Source organism: Brachypodium distachyon, chromosome 1, assembly GCF_000005505.3.
Source record: "Brachypodium distachyon strain Bd21 chromosome 1, Brachypodium_distachyon_v3.0, whole genome shotgun sequence".
In the NCBI taxonomy this organism is placed as follows: domain Eukaryota; kingdom Viridiplantae; phylum Streptophyta; class Magnoliopsida; order Poales; family Poaceae; genus Brachypodium; species Brachypodium distachyon.
In genome coordinates this window covers 15,457,624-15,475,304 of record NC_016131.3, presented here as the reverse complement: position 1 = coordinate 15,475,304, position 17,681 = coordinate 15,457,624, and the positions used below count along the sequence as shown (strand labels likewise).

General features: G+C 47.8%; 4 protein-coding genes across 4 annotated transcripts; 2 read left to right on the top strand and 2 right to left on the bottom strand.

The window, feature by feature from the left end:
* Positions 1-1,844: 1,844 nt before the first annotated feature.
* LOC100832196 lies at positions 1,845-6,560 on the bottom strand. Its single transcript, XM_010231282.1, has 4 exons — positions 6,431-6,560; positions 6,263-6,355; positions 5,270-6,175; positions 1,845-5,185 (listed from the first exon to the last, which is right to left on the bottom strand). Exons 1-4 carry the CDS (start codon positions 6,558-6,560, stop codon positions 1,845-1,847), a joined length of 4,470 nt encoding a protein of 1,489 aa, XP_010229584.1.
* A 5,860-nt stretch (positions 6,561-12,420) lies between these two features.
* LOC112269786 (FRIGIDA-like protein 4b) lies at positions 12,421-13,043 on the top strand. Its single transcript, XM_024456927.1, has 2 exons — positions 12,421-12,482; positions 12,668-13,043. The coding sequence occupies exons 1-2, from the start codon at positions 12,421-12,423 to the stop codon at positions 13,041-13,043; spliced, it is 438 nt and encodes a 145-aa protein (XP_024312695.1).
* A 156-nt stretch (positions 13,044-13,199) lies between these two features.
* LOC100831899 (protein trichome birefringence-like 11) lies at positions 13,200-15,117 on the top strand. Its single transcript, XM_010231279.3, has 3 exons — positions 13,200-13,806; positions 14,015-14,578; positions 14,665-15,117. Exons 1-3 carry the CDS (start codon positions 13,367-13,369, stop codon positions 14,999-15,001), a joined length of 1,341 nt encoding a protein of 446 aa, XP_010229581.1. The 5' UTR covers positions 13,200-13,366; the 3' UTR covers positions 15,002-15,117.
* LOC100831595 (antifungal protein ginkbilobin-2) lies at positions 15,022-15,839 on the bottom strand. The gene has a single exon (XM_003559820.4). The coding sequence runs from the start codon at positions 15,641-15,643 to the stop codon at positions 15,203-15,205; it is 441 nt and encodes a 146-aa protein (XP_003559868.1). The 5' UTR covers positions 15,644-15,839; the 3' UTR covers positions 15,022-15,202.
* Positions 15,840-17,681: the final 1,842 nt, after the last annotated feature.

Genomic DNA, 17,681 nt, shown 5'->3' with positions numbered 1-17,681 from the left:
CAAAATTTACAATTTGCCATTTAGCACCGCAGCGCAACTCTGTGAAGTCGATGCAAAAACCAAAAAAATTGAAATCGCTAAAACTCAACAAGCGAATAAAAAGTCCTCGGTCTCTCATCCCCATCTCCCGCGCCATCCCATGGAGGCCTGAGAATAGAGAAGAAGATTGACAGAACCTGTAAACTCTCTTTTTGGGTAATGATATTCAGGTTATTTTTTGGACAAGGTTTTGGGTATTAGTCTTAGACCGGATGGGATTTCTTATCAAACTTAGAATTCAATATTTTTCACATAATTAGGTATTTAACCTATACGTGATTCACAAAATGCAACCGTAGTGTGTGGATGGGGCTCTCCAGCATAAACACTCTGCAAGTGTTCAGGGCTTCCCTTCTTGTCTCTGCTTACCTGCACGCACTGTGCAGACGGCATATATATACTAGTGGAAATGCCCGTGCGCTGCCACGGCCTACACAAGTGGTTTAGCATGGCATTGTTGTGATCGTTGCACTTTTGTTTGTGCAGTGTCGTCATTTGCTACCCTTCAGAACTTGTTTCTTTGGCTTTTTGTTGTAGGATGCCAGAAACACATGAACTCCGACGATAGAACTGAGGTTAATGAAACAGATAAGAATATCGATATTAATGAAACAGATAACAATATCGATATCTCTCATCTCACCCAACTCTCTCCCCGACCATGCATCGGCGCCGGCCATCTCCGGTTTCGTGTTAGCTTTTTCCACCCTGTTGGTGTCCTTCTCGACCATACAGACTGTTTTATTTGTGGCGCATGCCGCCGCCGTCGTGTTGGCCGATGCGACCGTCGACTTGGTCGGCTCAACCATTCAGGAGTTCGGCCGCCGTCTCCTGAGCTCTGCTCGAACATCCGGTTTCGTTGCTCGGTCATTTATAAACATATATATTTCATCCATATTTCAAATGATTTGATTATAATTGAAATAAGTTTGTTTTGTTTTATTCATAGTAAATTATTTAAGTAAATTATTCCTTCCGTCCAATATTAGTTGTCGAAATATTACATGTATCTAGATGTATTTTAGTATACGGATACGTCTATATTTTGACAAATTTATGACATCTAATATTGGACGAAGAGAGTATAATATTTCATTTTAGTTTCTCATGTCTTTATACATTAATCATGTGCATTAGTCACAAATAGCAGCAACTCTTTTCGTCTTCTCCATCCTGTCTCAACAGCCAGCGTCTATCTACTTTGTGTGTGACCCTGACCCTGCCCCAACCCAGCGGAGAGCGCCCAACGCCGCTCCTGCCCCAGCCCAGCGCCGCCCTTACCTCTCCTGGCTCTCTGTCCAACGGCTCCCCAGCCCCAGCCCCACCTTCCCTGTTCATAGCTGCCTCCCTGCCCCTGCTCGCTGCCGCCACCCGCTACGCCCATCCTCAGCGCCGTGTCCGCTCGTCCCAAGCCCCAGCACCACCGGTATCCTAGTCTCCTCCCCTACCGATTCCCCTCCCACTCCCTCTCTCTCTCTCTCTTTCTCAATCCCGAGTACAAATACAAATCGGCAACGAAGGCAGGCTGAATCTCGTTCTCCCTCTGGTGCTTGTGAGGTAAGAGATATTTCCCCTTCATGTTGTGGTTATGGTTAAGAAATGATATATGGAAGAATGTCACAAACTAATTTTCTCAGATGAAAAATATAGGTATAAATCTTTACAAATTCGAAAAGCAACGTAGGCTGTTTGCTTTAAATCTATTTTAAAATGTATAAGAAACATTATCTGGTACATGTCTAAAATACTTTAAATAACAAACTTGCACAACTAACTAATTGCAAGAGGCAATTAATCAAGGGCCATCATGCGTTGAGAACTTCTTTATACACGATGTTCTTCGTGGTAGATACCAAGGTTGTCTTTTGTTTCTTTGGTTTACTTTTCTGTGACTTTTTTGCATTCTCATCATTCTTCACGGCTAGGATTTTTATATTCCTTCTTGCTGTTGCCCTCGACAAGGCCACATACAACTGGCCGTGGGAGAAAACCGGTTCCGGTAGGTACACGCTGACAATTGGGATAGTCTGGCCTTGTGCCTTGTTGATTGTCATTGCGAAGCTCAGCCTTACCGGGAACTGCTTCCTCTTGAAACGGAATGGGAACATTTCATCATCGGATGGGCAGAGTGGAATCCTAGGAAGGAACACCCTCTTCCCAGCTTGTTGTCCTAGCACGATCTCGGCATCAATTGCATTTTTTTGGAATCCACGTACTATGAGCCTCGTGCCGTTACACAATCCGTTAGCCGGGTCAATATTCCTTAGGAGTATAACAGGGCAGTTGATCTTCAATTTGAGAACGTGTGGAGGCAGCCCGTTCGGGGTAAGTGTGTTCAAGAACTCGGGAGGGTAGTAACCGTGTGGATCATCCTCCGCACTGTCGAAGCTATGGTAGATCCTTTCCTCTCCATTGAAACGCTCTATCATTCGCATGTTTATATTGTCGACGTTGTCGTTCTTCGTCGTGAGGATAGCTCTAGAAGTAATATAGTTCGGGTCGGTCATGCTGGTGTTCAAAGCTGGGAACACATGGTCGATCAACCTCTCTATGTCACTCTCCTTGTCAGTAGATGTCACACACACATCTTCTGGAAGCCGTATGTTTCCTTCTCCATCGGCCTCCTCGGTGCCATTGCCGACACGCAATAAGAAGTCGGCGAACCACGGGTCGCTATGCGCCCTCATGTTTGTCACGAGTTTGAGATGGCGCGTCCTCTCCCATAGGTATGAACTGCGTAGACTCGCGTCGATTATCTGTCCTCGTGTGCCCTTCCTCACGACCGGAAGCACTTGCCTGAAGTCGCCGCCGAACACGACGGTCTTCCCCCCGAATGGACGGTCTCGTCGGCCCATGATGTCGCGCATGCTATTGTCTAGTGCCTCGATCGCCTGACGCTTGGTCATCGTGGCCTCATCCCATATTATAAGCGAAGCCATCCTCAGCAGCTTGGCTGTCCCACTCTGTTTTGTGAAGTTGCATGAAGCGCCATCTACTATGTTAAGGGGTATCTTGAATCTCGAGTGGGCGGTCCGGCCTCCTGGCATGATTGAAGCAGCGATACCTGCTGTTGCCGTCGCCACTGCTATCTTCTCCTCACCTCTGAGCTTAGCGAGCAAGGCCCTATACATGAATGTCTTCCCGGTGCCTCCTGGCCCGTCGACAAAAAACACTCCTCCGGTGCCGCTGTCAACAGCCGCAAGTATCTCATCGTATGCAGACCTCCGCTCAGGGTTAAGGGAGGACGCCAGAGAAGCGTCCTCAATGTCGACCGCGATACTGGACTCCTCGATGATTTCCCTAGCCTCGCCTCCAGTGTCGTCGTATGTTTCGTCCATTTTTGGAAGAGGGAAAGACGTTATTTCTTTGCCCATGGACTGCAGCATGCTTCTGATGTCAAGCAACACCTTTTGCTCCACTGCGATTGGGCAAGTGATCGATCGTCTATGGTCATCTGACATTCCTTCGAGGTGCCTATCCCAAAGACCGCGCGGATCGCTGGGCTCGCAGAATACCAATATTGTTGCGAAGAGCCTTCGGAGTGATGATGGCATCGCGAATTGCTCCGCCTCCGTTAGGCACTCGTCGAGTGCGTTGTCGGCCTCAATAAGACCCCTCTTTTCCGCAGCCTCCCGAAATGTTTCACATAGGTTTCCTTCAACCGTTCGCATGTTTTCGAATGAAGTAGAGCCTGCAACATGCTTAAGCAGCACCCTCAGATAGTATCTATCTCCCTCTGCAGGATGGGTTGACACGATTCGGCCTACTTGGGGCCGTATTTTCCTTTCCTTCCAATATTTATCTCCTGCCTGCCATGTAAACCATTCTGGAAATTCCTTGTATAGTATGGTTCCTGCCTTCTCGTATTTTTTGTTGGCCTCAAAGTACTCTGTTAGCATGGATTTTGATGCTTTCTCCCGAGTGGCTATGTCTCTAAGGTCATCTTTCGCGTTGAACGATACCATATGCATACCTGGAAGATGAAGCGGCAGCTGTAGGACCGACGGCGAGTTATCGTAGAGGTTGAAGCCAAAGATCCTCCACAAAGCTTCTGGTGGAGTAATCCACCTCGCATCAATATATCTCTTGATCTCGTCGATGTTGCCGTTGTTGTCAGGCTGCTCAAAATTCATCGACGTTTGATCTCCTCCCTTGTAGATGTACTTGTAAATATACTTCACTGCCTTGATGCTGGAGCACACCTCGACGTTAATGTGGCAGTTGAACATACGGAGGAGGTAAGGGTTGTACGGCACGACCCATCTGTTATCTAGCGTCTGACCTCGGACATGAGCGTTGTGACCGTTGTCCCGTCGATGATACACAGGATAAGAGTCCTTCCCCTGGATGGTGGTACTGTTGAACGGCCTTGGGTAGCGGTTCTTACACAACCCGTCCTTCATGCATATGTTGTTTGGCTTAAGAACACCACACGGACCGTGCATCATGTGCTTGACGACCATGGTGTAAAGTTCTGGGTACTTATTCTTGTCCGGGAGCTCGGCCGAGATTAGACAGTCATATTGCTCCGGCATCGTCAACTTGTATTTAGAATCCATGATAAGAAGGAAGTGGGCATGTGGGAGGCCTCTCTTTTGGAACTCGACCACGTAAACATATGCTATGACAACGCCGAGGATGTGTTCTTTGAAAAGCATGTCTTTCATGGCTTGAAGCTTAGCTTTGAATACCCGTACGACGAGGTCCGGTCTGTCCTGAGGAGTCTGGCCGGGGAACAGCTCGTTGATTATCTCCTCCCAATTGGGGTTGCAGGTCATCGTTAGGAAGATGTCTGGCTTGCCGTACTTCTGCACCAAGGCCATTGCATCCATGTGCCTCCTCTTCATACATCTGTCCCCTCCTTGGAATGACCATGGGAGCACCGTCCTTTTACCAACCTCGCTCGCTCGAGTCTCCCCTGCCGCTATGCTATCAACGACGCCTTTGTATAGTTCAGCTCGAATTTGTGGCTGGTGTTCTCGGAACCAATTCAACCTGGTGCCCTCGATCTTTATGTACATGTCGACTGCGTACTGCTGGAATAGGCGTGCTCCGTGTAGTATCGGGTTGAATATTGCAGGACGCGTCTGTAACCTGTAGCAATAGTAGTCCCTGACAGATACGCACAGACGGTTACCCGTCTCTTCTGAAAAGCAAGGTGGGAGGATAGTTAGAAATTTATCATCGTGGTATAGAAATTGAAATGCTAGATGATGTCGTAAAGACCAACCTGAATCGTCGTCGTCTCTTGACTGTTGTCCTAACTCCCAATTCACACCTCGTTTGGGGATGTTGGGATGCCACCCAAGCTGCCCCTTTGGGAAGAAGAGGGGGTATGAGAGTGGGTCGTAGCAGCCATGTGTAGCCTGTATGCCGTACCTCTCGTCGTTGTCTCCGTACAAAGTGATGCTGCGTTCGAACCTCCTCGCCAGGTCGGTGCCCTCCACCCAGATAGCTGCCACCTCTGATGCAATTGGAGTGTTGTATGTCCGTTGATCTAGCTTCTTGTCGGTGTTCAAGTCGATGCGGTATTCCGCGAGGCTGCCCGCATGGTCACCTAGACTCCTAAACGTCTGGGAGTAGGGGTTTCCTCTCATGATGTTGGCCACCTTTTTGACTACATCTTGGTCCAGGTTCTTGGTAGCCTCATTGCGGTGGCTTAGATTGGGGTCGTCATCATAGAAGTAGAGTTGTAGATGTTCGGGTTTCGAACCAACCCCGAAAGAATGCACATTATGGTACATCGTTCCGTGCGCCCGAAACGTGTACACCCCGGACCTCATGTTTGTGTAGTTGTTGTCAAGGCTGACGCCGAGTGTTGTGAAGGAGAAGTGACCGTTGAAGAACCTAATGCTGTCTCGAAAATGACGTGAGTCCGCATCAGCGCTAGACCAAAGCCTCATAAGCTCCGGAATGGGCTCTGGATCTGGGTCTGCCAGCTGTATCTGCCCATTCCGACAGCAAAATCCTTTGGTCTCATACTCAAACTTCTTGGCCCCGCAGTGATCGCAGTTCGCAGCGTGCTTCAGGATATGTGTTCTGTCTGGAATATTTGAGTAGACGATGTCCAATGGGTCAATGCTATCGCCTGCCAGAGCTGCATCTGTTGGTCCGTCAATGTCCATGTCCGCGGAACCTGTAGGCATTGAGATAGAGATTCTTATAAGAGAACAACTCATTATCTTATAATATAAATTGGTGAGATTTGAAGGCTGGGGCGTACATTCACCGGCAAACATGTAGTACTCATCATCCATCAAGTCATCGGAGGAGTCGTCCTTGTCCATGATATCCCTAAGGAAGGTTTCCTTGTCACCTGCAATGTGATCAAGCTTAACAAAAGATAAAATCTGGGTATAAGAAGCGTACTTGCCACTAATTTGATTATTACCGTCGGTTTTGATGGTGAATGATGGCGTGCTGGATGATGGGCTTGCTGGTGATGAAGCACCTGGTTCTTTGGCAATGGATGCTTGTGTGCTTGATACGAGGTTGGCTTCATCTGGATCAGGGTAGGGCATTGCAATGGACTGGGCGCATGGGGTCTTCCTCTTGGTTGCAAATTTTTCATTACGTCGTGCTAGCTGTGCCTGTCTCTCCCCGGCTGGTATTGTCTGCCTTTGTGCTCTTCGCTGGGAATTTATGCCTTGCCTATCTTGAACTAAAAGTTTTTTCCTGGTAGCCCTCTGTTGAGCATTCCTCTCTTCAAACGTCTTATTTTTCTTGGAGTTTGTTGTATGTGCATTTTTCTCCTCCCTCTGCTCTCTCTTATGGGCATTAATCTCCTCCCTCTATTGGGGTGTAAGGCTGGCTCTTCTTCTGGCATTAGAGGCTCTCTTACGGGCATTAATCTCCTCCCTTTTCTCGGGTGTAATGCTGGCTCTTCTACGTGCATTTGTTGCCTCCCTCTGCTGCGGTGTAATGCTGGCTCTTCTACGGGCATTTGTTGCCTCCCTCTGCTGCTGTGTAATGCTGGCTCTTCTACGGGCATTTGTTGTCTCCCTCTGCTACGGTGTAATGCTGGCTCTTCTACAGGCATTAATCTCCTCCCTCTGCTCGGGTGCTATCATACCTCGTCGAGCTTTGTCATGTTCCCGTCTTGCTCGATTTTTCTCCTCTCTCATATTGTGAGCTGTATCATATTGTGAACAATGTGTTGGACTCGTAACGTCAATTTGAACTGGCATGTCCTGATCATGATCACCTGAGTTTGGGCAACATTGCATCAGTGATATGGAAATTAGATTGCGTGCTCTTTTTGTTTTGGCATTGGTTATTAATTGTCGTATTTTTGAACATGTATAGTACTGCTTAATTGCTCCAGGTACTGGAAATTTTGTCTTCCTATATGGACGCCAAATGATGTGCTGAAGTATGTGTCATCAATCCGTGAGCAGTTAAAGGTTTGTTACAACTCAGAATTTGGTTATAATTTGGTTGTACTGGCTAAAGCTAAGTCTGATTTCTCTGATCATGAGAATATGCCCTCTATTATTGAACAGAAATAGCCACGGAGGGGAACAGAGAAAAGAAAAGCTTGTAGGAGAGGAGATAAACCTTTTGCCGATGCTGAAGAATTGTTTGCCGCCATGGAGTCGTGGATTGAAGTTGAAAGTGTTGGATTATGGTGTACCTACACCCACCACGCCTGGATCTAAAGGCCAGGGCCTGGAGGTGTTGCCAAAACCTAGTAGGATTAGGACTCGGCCAGGGCGTCGGAGGAGTAGGATTAGGACTCTGTCAGGGCGCTTGAGGTGTTGCTTAAACATACTAGGATTAGGACTCCTATATTTTGTATTTTGGAATTTAGACATATTTTGGCTGCACCAGTTGATAAGGTCGGTCCTAGTATTATTTTTGTGTGTATGCATATATTATTTTGTTAATATTTTTTTGCTTGCATTTCTTTAATTAATTTCAGATCAATTGATAATGTTATCACTCTCACTGTGATTACTGTAAGCTTAATGCAATACACGCACACGATGCATCAGTTCAAGATTTATCAAGTTGATGGAAATCGCTCCCGGACAAATGCTATTCTCAGTCTTTGGGAAATTTGGCATGAGCGCAACCGGTGGATCTTCAAAGAGACTGACTGATCGCAACAGCGTTTCCTCGAGATCGTGTCTGACTCCATCTCCTCGTGGTCTTTGGCATCCACAGCTAATACCATGCAGTGAGATTAATTGGGGGTCCTTGCCTGGGTGCTTTTTTTGTATAGTTAGTCTTCCTTCCCTGTTTAATTTCCTTCAAATAGCCTCCTTTTTTGTTTCCTTTCGTGCTTTTTTTTTATAGTACCTGTGTTTTCTCCTCCTTGAATGAAACAGAATTACTCAAAAAAAAAACATTCGGATTGAATCCACACAATTATGGTCTGACTTAGGACGTCTAGGTGGTATTATACAGCCCGTCATCTGCCAGCCGCAGAAAATGTTCCGCGTTGCAGGTATTTGGAGTACTGGAACACGCCTGACTGGCATTTCGGCAAGTATCATTGAATTCGACAAAAGAGCTCTGTGCAAGCGAAGTATCAGTGGTATGCGCAAAAAAACCAAGTATCAGTGGGAACTAATTAAAAGAGAACATAGTGCCACAATCATCCAATCCAAGTGAAGTATCAGGTTATGGACAAAAACATCAGCATATGTAGTTTCTGAAAGCAAAGACAAACTAAACATTGAGTTTTAGATGAAGCTTGTTTATTGGTCTTTGTTGTGTTTTCATCCTCAGGTCTTCACATTCATATTGGTTTGGATATTCCTTATAGAGTTTATGATATCCAGTACACCGGCGGGCATGTTGACTTCGCATTCATTTTTCTTGAATGTCAGTAGCTTTCGCAAAATTTGTTTCCTTAGCTCGTATCCATCCTATACATTGTGAGATCAGCATGTCATGTGTAAAAAGGATAACAATTTAATGCTTATGATATTGACCTTTAAAAATGGCAGATTCAATTTTTCGTCCTCCCATGCGGACATGAAGAGGGTAATAAGATAACCAGACGATTCCCTATAACATAAGAATAAAATTAGTAACCAATGGCAAAATATAATAATGTATCATACATATTGAGTAAAAATGTTTCCTGTTGTGAATTGGAATATTATTTATGATATGGTGGTGCCATAGGAAAATATTTTCATTCCATGTAGACCCAGGGCATGTCTTTGACATGGCTTTCGGTAAGTGTTTAGCAATCCATTGAAGTCTGGGCACATATTTTGCGTATGGGTTGCGTTGATAGATGGGGTCAATAGGAGTAGGGTCCAAAATGTAGACAGTTCTGGTATCTTTAGCTAGTATGAATAGAATAAATCCATTGTTGGATTGTATTGGAATATGAATCTGAAATAAGATTAATATTAGATGTATAGATTTAAAAAAATCCCTGTGTTGACATGTATATGAAAGTGGCCTCACCGTTTTGCAGGATGAAACATTATATTTGATACCAGGCCAGCTACGAACTGAACATGCTAGCTGTTCCACATCTAACTTTTTCCGGTAGTTTGGATTTCGTCCAAAATTAGTAATCATCTAGGATGTTATAATATACATATAAGTGTTTAGAAAGGTATGAGCAAATATTTAGCATGTATATAGACACAAAAAATACAGTTAATGTAAGAAATTACCCAAAATCGCATGTCAAGATAATGTTTCGATATCAATCTATTTCTTTTTTTCAGTGTTTGGATATCGTCAAACATGATCTTCCGTACGACCAAATTGAAGCAATCACGCTCCATGGGCAACTTTTCATTTAGCATTCCTTGCAACCTTTTGAGAGTCAAACTTATTGTATATGGTTCAAAGCTTTGTACCCACACTTTCCTGCAAATCATTATCACAAAGAAAATAAGATAATGTATATTATCAATTATATTCAATTACTAAAATAAAATTACATGCAATAAATGGCTTACTCTAAAGTTTCAGCAGAATTAATTGATTTGATGTAGTTACAAAGTCCGCCTTCTAACTCATGTACACTCATGCTAGAAACAACAGATATCAGTGATTGGTATCTTTTTTCAATAGATAATGAGTTCAATGGATTTGGCTGATTTTTCTCATCTAGGCTTACGAACATCATAACATCATTTGGATCTCCCTCACTAAAATCACTTTCTTCAATCATTGTACTCGCTTGCGCCGTGTTTGTGTTCCAACATAATAGTACGGCAGCTAATTTATATCTAAAATCAATAATATTTTCCTGCAAAGCATACACAAATATTAGCATTTACTCTTATAACAATTAAAGTGGCACCCGCATATACATGTTTATCAAACAGAAGATTTATTTATTTACCTGTGTAATGGAATGTGTTAGTGCATGTCCGGTCCAATATTCCATGAATTTAAGCATAAATAGGCCACAAGATGAACTGCATGTTTCGAACAAAATTGAGTACTCCACATGAATCACAATATTTCTCATATATGGTTATTAGTAAAAAAAAATGCTATATATACCTGTCTTTCTGAATTGGATTATGTAGTTGTTCTCTAATCGTCCATTTAGTAACATCAAAGTCTTTCCAATTATGTTTACTCAAGTTTTCTTGAGTTTTAAGAATGTCCAAATGATATTGTAGTCCTTGCAGCTGTAAATTTATTAGAGGTGGAAAATAATATACATAAGCGGAAGATCAATGTACAACATTTTTTTACAGAAAAGAGTTATAACTAACCGTATTAGTGAGGTCAACTCGATTATGTTCCCAACACAATGAGTCGAGTACTTGTATCTCAGACTTTTCAACATTGATACAAGCTAAATACCAATGCGAGTGCTCGATGTTTACTGGAAGATGAATCTACAATTCCATATAATGTGTCAATTATAGACATGTAAGTAAATATATAGAATTTGACAATTATGGGTATGGATGTTACCATGTCATGATTGAGATAGTTTCCAATAATCTCTGTCATAAAGGTTGCTCCATGTATTCCATATTTACCATCCCGTTTTAACAGTCCGGCTAGAAAGGTATTCTCAAAATATACTTTAGTGTCACTCTTATTTTGCACATGTACTTGCTTTATACAATATATATATGCGCTGATCACCTATAAATGTTTTAAAATTATTGATGAATATTAATAATCATAAACATGTTTCTTATTAGTAAGGTAAGGGTACTTACATCATCGTTTAGCCATTTGGCACTATCTAGAAGGCACACCAATTCACATTGTTTGACATATACTTGATCTATCTTCACCAATATTTCTTTTTCTGAAGAGTCTTCTATTACTACATGAGCACATACATCCAGTTCGGTCAATGCATAATCTACAAAAAGATGGAATCAACAGATTGGCGTTATTTCTTGACAATGAAAAGCGTAGGTAAAGAAGTATAAAAATAATAAGTGAATTTTTTACCTTGTGGGAGATAGTCATATGCCCCATCATTTATATGTTCAGATTCATCTGGTGGCTTATCATGATCTGCTGAAACGGTTTGGTTATCATCACCCTCTGAATTTTTTTCTTCATTCGTCAATTCAGAAACTGGAGAACACGTCGACTTGGTTGTTGTTTGGCCAGGTAGCAATGAATCACTACTTATCTGATCATCTGATTTTGATCCAATTGATTCAGAATTTTCAGAAACCAGAGATGATGCTGAGACGGAAGGTGATGGCAATTGATCATCCAAAACACCTGATTCAGAACATTTTGCTTTTTTTAAAGGGCGGTTCTCAAAATCCTCAAAGGTGGTTGTTTCAACATTGTGATCCATGTTCTGCAAGCACGAGAAAAAAAAATAGCTTGAAGTTAACATAACTGCTTCTGGAAGCACTTTAAGGTCATATATGCATGAGTCAACAATTTAAACCGTTTAAAAGCAGTAGAATCAAGAACATAAATATACTTCAGACAGTTTGAGCAAGAAAAACAGTAGTTTTACTCTTAGTTAACTTCCACCATCAACAATTCCAGTATGTCGCATAACAAGAAAGCAAGAAGATTTAACATGAACACGACAATGTAAGAAGCCTGTACAAACTGAAATTAACGGCAGATGCTTAACAAGATCTATCATGTACCTTGTGTGGAGTTCGGGCCGCTCGGTCTAACGAACCTTCGGGCAAGAAGTGTGGCGAGAAGTGTGCAATACTTCGGGTGCGGCAATTTCGATCTGGTTAAAACAGTTCAGGTTAAAACAGTTCAAAAATTAAAACTTCGGGTGATCTGGTGTTCTGAAGTTCAAGGGAATCCAATACCTTTTGTAGAACGGGCAAAGGATTCCATGGCACCCGATTGCTCGAGTTCTTCTCGGATTCTCCATTGCTCGAGCTGGTCTCGGATTTGGCTGCCCCTGCTTGTAGCATGTTGTGACGTGACGCATCCTTTGCCATGTGGGAGGAGAAGGAGGAGGCGGATCCTGCCTCTGTTGAAGGAGGGGGCGTTTGCCGTGTGTGAGGAGAAGGAGGAGCCAGATCCTCCGTGTGGGAGGAGGAGGGGGCGGATCCTGTGTCGTGTCGGAGGAGCAGGTGGATCGGCAGAGATCGGGGCGAGGGGGAGAGGAGGAAGAGAGATCCGGCCGAGGTGGAGAGGAGGAAGAGAGATCGGGGTGTGATCCTTTGCCGTGTGTGAGGAGAAGGAGGAGCTGTATCCTCCGTGTGGAAGGAGGAGGAGGCCTCCTCCTCTCGCACCTGGACTCCCAGCAGCAGCTCCTGGCCACCTGCCACGACGCCTGGTCCCGCGCGCTCGCCCACTTCGCCTCGCTCGACCAGGACGTCGCCGCCCGCTCCGCCTCCCTTGACGAGGCCCTAGCCGCCGCCGACGCGTCCACCTCTGAATCCAGCACGGCGCTCGACGCTCGCGAGGCCGCCGTGCCCGTGCGCCTTGCCGAGGCCTGCGAAGCGCTCTCCGCCGCCATCGCGGAGGCCGAATCCGCCCGGGCACCGCCGCCCGCCGACATCCGTGGCGCTCTGCGGTGGATATGCTGCCGCATGGACGCTTCGAATTTAATATAATGGTATAGATATAGATATATACGTGCCCATCGATCTCACGGATCAAAGCCACTGGCCCGTACGTCATGGTTTCGTTCCATTGGACTCTCCGAAGTCTCGGACTACATTTGCTGCACCAAGTTTTGTTCGTCAGCGGCGCCGGTTCCTCCACAGAATCCAACCACAACCGGCCAAAGCAACCGTCCCTCGAGACACAACAACACGCAGCACAACAACGGAAACACCAAGAACAGAGATTATTGTTTCTCCCACACTGGCAAATCATTCGATCAAGCGCCATGCCATGCAGGGCCTGCAAGCGATAAACAATCAACCAACCGTCAATGGCAATGGAGATGGCGAGCGCGCGGAGGCGATCGGTATCATCGGCGAGGCAGATCGTCACGATCAGCGGCGGCGACCATGTCGTCCTGTGGAGCGGCTGCGCGCTCCTCGCCTCGGCCTCGCTGCTGTTCATCCTTCTCGCCGCCGCAGCCACTAAGTCCTCGGGCTTCAGGGCCGCCAGCAGCGAGCTCAGCGTCGTCTCGAAGAAGGACGGCGCTGGCGCCGGAGTCGGGGAAGAAGAAGAATGCTACTGCGGCGAGGCCGGCCGCGACGGCATGCTGGCCGAGGGCAAGTGGGTGCGCGACGAGATGTACCACCCGCTGTACGAGCCGCGGGAGTGCCCGTTCGTCGACGTCGGGTTCCGGTGCACGGAGAACGGCCGGCCGGACGGCGGCTACGCCCGCTGGCGGTGGCGCCCCGCCCACTGCACGCTCCCAAGGTATAACTCTGACAAGACCGAGTCTCAAAAAGATGTGCTTCCGGCCCTTAGAAAATCTAGATTAATTAGAGAATGTACTATACTCCATTAAGCTGCCACTTGGATGGATTATGGATATTTCTCGGCAGTCGCGGCACGTTCGTTAGTGTAGTGATCGAGTTGAACTTGAACTCCTTGATTGTAATATCCACGGCTCTCGCTCTTTCAGATTTGACGCCAAGAAGCTGCTGAGGGTGCTCCGGAACCGGCGGCTGGTGTTCATCGGCGACTCGATCGGCCGGAACCAGTGGGAATCAATGCTCTGCATGCTCTCCTCCGCCGTCTCCAATTCCAACTCCATAACGGAGGAGAACGGGAACCCGATCAGCAAGCACAAGGGCTACCTCTCCTTCCGGTTCCCGGCGCCCCACAACCTCACCGTCGAGCACTACCGCTCCCCCTACCTCGTCCGCCGCGGGGGCCGCCCGTCCCGCCGCCAGCGCGCGCCGAGGCACGTCCGGTCCACGCTCCAGCTCGCCGCCATGGACCCCAGGGAAAGCCGCTGGCGCCAAGCCGACGTCCTCGTCTTCAACTCCGGCCACTGGTGGAACCTCGACCGCCTCCAACAGCAGCTGCATTGTTACTTCCAGGACGGGAAGAAGCTGCGGCTGGACATGGGCGTGGAGGCCGCGTACCAGAGAGCCATGGAGACGCTGCAGAGATGGGTCCTGGAGGAGGTCGACGCGACCAAGACGCTCGCCGTCTTCCGGACGTACTCGCCGGCGCACAATCGGTCTCTCTCTCTCTCTGTTCCAGCTGCGCATTTCAGCATTCATCTGGTCGGCAAACGATCTGCTTTAACGAATTTGAGTTTTGCAGGGGCGCGAGTAACAATGGCGGGAGCTGCGCGGCGGAGACGCTGCCGGAGTTGGTTGTAAACGGGACGAGGCGGTGGCCGGGGATGATGATGCAGCCGGAGGCGTTTGGAGGACCCGGGGGATTGCGCGTGCTGAACGTGACGATGATGACGGCGCAGAGGATGGACGGGCACCCGGCGACGTACAACGTGGAGCCGTCGGCGAGGTTGAAGATGATGCCGGCGGCGGCGGGGGCGGGGGCGGGGCAGAGGGCGGACTGTAGCCACTGGTGCCTGCCCGGCGTTCCCGACGCCTGGAACGAGCTCCTCTACGCCATGATCATCAACAAGTTCTCTTAACATACGCACCAGCCACAATGTTATTACTTCACAGATTCACAGTGTAGTGTAGACGATTGTAATACTGCGATTCATAATTGAAGAAAGCTGGGAAGGAAGATCACAGATTCTGAGATTCACAGTGCAGCCATACAGTAGTACAACACTACAACTACTACAGGCGCCAATTAATCAAGCACGTAGTACGCCATCGCCGGCCGGCTAATCGACGAAGGCGTACTGCTCGTAGCGGACGCGGCAGTCGACGAGGACGGCGCGGGCGCCGACGGCGGCGGCGCCGCAGGAGGAGTTGATCTGGGCTATGGCGGAGCCGAGGCAGGCGGCGCAGGCGGCGTGGGTCGGGACCCTGGCGCCGCAGGCGGCGTGGCCGTAGGCGAAGGCGTTGGGCCACGGGGAGATGCTGTACGCGTCCCGGGGCGACGGCGACGAAGAAGGCGCGCGGGCCAGCAGGTCGGAGAGCACGTACGCCAGGCTCGCAGCGAAGGGGTCCCCGGCGCCGTAGACGTCGCCGTTGCACAGCACCGACAGCGGCGTCGTGCTCGGCGCTGCGCCGGCGCCGTGAGGCCCGCAGAAGAGGAGGAGCAGTGCTACTGGAAGGAGGAGGAGATGGATCAGCTCTGCTGTGCGAGAAGACGCCGCCATGGCTGCTTGCTTCAGCAGTTCAGCTCTTGGCCGGGGCCCGGGGCTGATGCCCTGGAGTATATGAGCTTGGGATAGGACGGAGGCCGGCCGGCCGGCCGGGCGGGCCAGGCAATGGTCGCTTTCAGGGGAGACTGCACGCTCGTCTGTTTGCTTGCATAATTTGTGGGGATGGTATTAGCAATGCATGTGACGTGACCGCTGACCACGGCATCCTTGTCTGTTGTCTCGGTGTATGCTACTTATCATATGCTCCAGCATGGAAAACTTTGAAACAGACTTTTCCTGTGGGCCCAGGTGTTCAATCCCTGCCACGTCATCAACCCCATTAGGCAAATTAACGAGATAACCAGTTTAATATGCCACGGTTGGCCGGGATTCAGAGGCGGGGGTTCGAAATTCAGAGATTAAGCAGTGAAGGTTTTTTCAAACTTCGTTTACGAAGATAAAATTTGAAACTGACTTTTCTCGAAAAATTGTCGTGTGCCTACCTTGTGACAAGTAACTCAAAAAAGAATGTCACAAACCTTGTCGAAAGTGACCGAAACAAACACATGCTAGTAGACAACTCCCAGGTAAACCTTCGAACACGTGCACATGCTTTACTCACTGCCGAGCGCGTGTGTGCTTTCTCATCTGCTACTTACAAAAGGCCCCGATTTCCATTTCCAGGACTTGCCCGTTCGAGCTAAAATACAACATCACAGCCTTTCACGCGCCTTTCCATGATACACGAAACGACTTGATGGTCCATGGCTTGTCCATCGACCAGTCCATGTCTGCAAATCGATGAGCCCCTGATCGATCAATCGATCCCTTGTCGACTCTCCGAGCCAGCCTGCACTACTCGCACACCACTGCCTCCTGGCACTGCGCAGCACAAGTTCATCTGCCCACACCACCCAGATTGGGGATTCGACTGCATGCCTCTCACCCAGAGTGATCACCAGTTCACCACACCAAGTAGACAGCTAGACCTGCATACGAATGCCAGGATCGGCCGGTGGATCGATGCATGGCGTCCTGGGATTTGATCTACTGGGGCCTCTTCTTCGCCGGCGTCGTCTACCACTGGGCGCTCCGCTTCGTGGCCATGAGGGAGGAGCTTTGGCCCGCGCTTCTCCAGCTGCTTGCCGCGCGGCGCCGGCCGTGGACGTGATCCATGGATCATCTGTCCGTGCCAGATCCATCGAGGCGTCAGGACTCGGCGACGACCGGTCCAACAAAAGATGTCTGAAGTTTGTCAAAATTTGGATGTATCTAAACATGACTTAGTGTATAAATGCATTTAAATTTGGTCAAACTTCAACTTCAGACATCCTTTGTTGGACGTTTTTTTTTTTTTAATCTCGAGTGTTTCTCTGTGTGTTTTACTACAGCGTATCTTTGTATTGTCTTCTCGTTTGTGTGTTCCTCGCTGTGTTCAGTTACACACATGTGTTTGTAATCTCCAGGTCGGGTTCGTGGAATGTGAAATGTGTTTGTACGTAACGGGCCGTGAAATCAGTCCATGTGGCTGTAAATCTAGCGGCCACCGATCGGTACATCCATCCCTCTCCGTCTGCAAGCCGGGGGAGCAGACTTTGTTAGCGCTGGCGCGGTGGCGCCGAAATTAGGGGATATGGCCAGGATCGTGTTCGACGTGGCCACGGCGACGCTGACCCCGCCCATCCTGCACCTCGATGGCAGCAACACAGAGGTGATCCGGAACCTGCGAGACTGCGGCCTGCTGCTCACGTTGCTGGCGGCTATCGTGTTGTTGTCATGACGGTGGCGCAATTGTACGGTGTACCACTGCAAACGCCGGTTCCGAACGTTCTCGGGGTGCCGCAGCTCACTGCTGGATCCGGAGGAGAACACTAGTACAAATCCATCGATCAATCTGTTTCTGTTGCAAGGCATGGAATTTTCACAAGGCAAAATCGTTCTGGTGCAGGAGCAGCACGCCGTACACGTGATGGCTGAAGCGATTAATCTATACTAATTATATATTTTTATATATTAAATTGGAGTTGGTGGTGATGGTACGGCCGTCGCGGTA

Excerpts from the sequence above, each read along its gene's own strand:
- LOC112269786 (XM_024456927.1), top strand. The coding sequence starts at position 12,421 with ATGTGGGAGGAGAAGGAGGAGGCGGATCCTGCCTCTGTTGAAGGAGGG. Across the intron at positions 12,483-12,667 it reads GGAGGGGGCGTTTGCCGTGT|GAGGAGCTGTATCCTCCGTG; the intron begins GTGAGGAGAAGG and ends TGTGAGGAGAAG.
- LOC100832196 (XM_010231282.1), bottom strand. The coding sequence starts at position 6,560 with ATGCCCTACCCTGATCCAGATGAAGCCAACCTCGTATCAAGCACACAA. Across the intron at positions 6,356-6,430 it reads ATTCACCATCAAAACCGACG|GTGACAAGGAAACCTTCCTT; the intron begins GTAATAATCAAA and ends ATCACATTGCAG. Across the intron at positions 6,176-6,262 it reads CTACATGTTTGCCGGTGAAT|GTTCCGCGGACATGGACATT; the intron begins GTACGCCCCAGC and ends CAATGCCTACAG.
- LOC100831595 (XM_003559820.4), bottom strand. The coding sequence starts at position 15,643 with ATGGCGGCGTCTTCTCGCACAGCAGAGCTGATCCATCTCCTCCTCCTT.
- LOC100831899 (XM_010231279.3), top strand. The coding sequence starts at position 13,367 with ATGGCAATGGAGATGGCGAGCGCGCGGAGGCGATCGGTATCATCGGCG. Across the intron at positions 13,807-14,014 it reads GCCCACTGCACGCTCCCAAG|ATTTGACGCCAAGAAGCTGC; the intron begins GTATAACTCTGA and ends TCGCTCTTTCAG. Across the intron at positions 14,579-14,664 it reads TACTCGCCGGCGCACAATCG|GGGCGCGAGTAACAATGGCG; the intron begins GTCTCTCTCTCT and ends TGAGTTTTGCAG.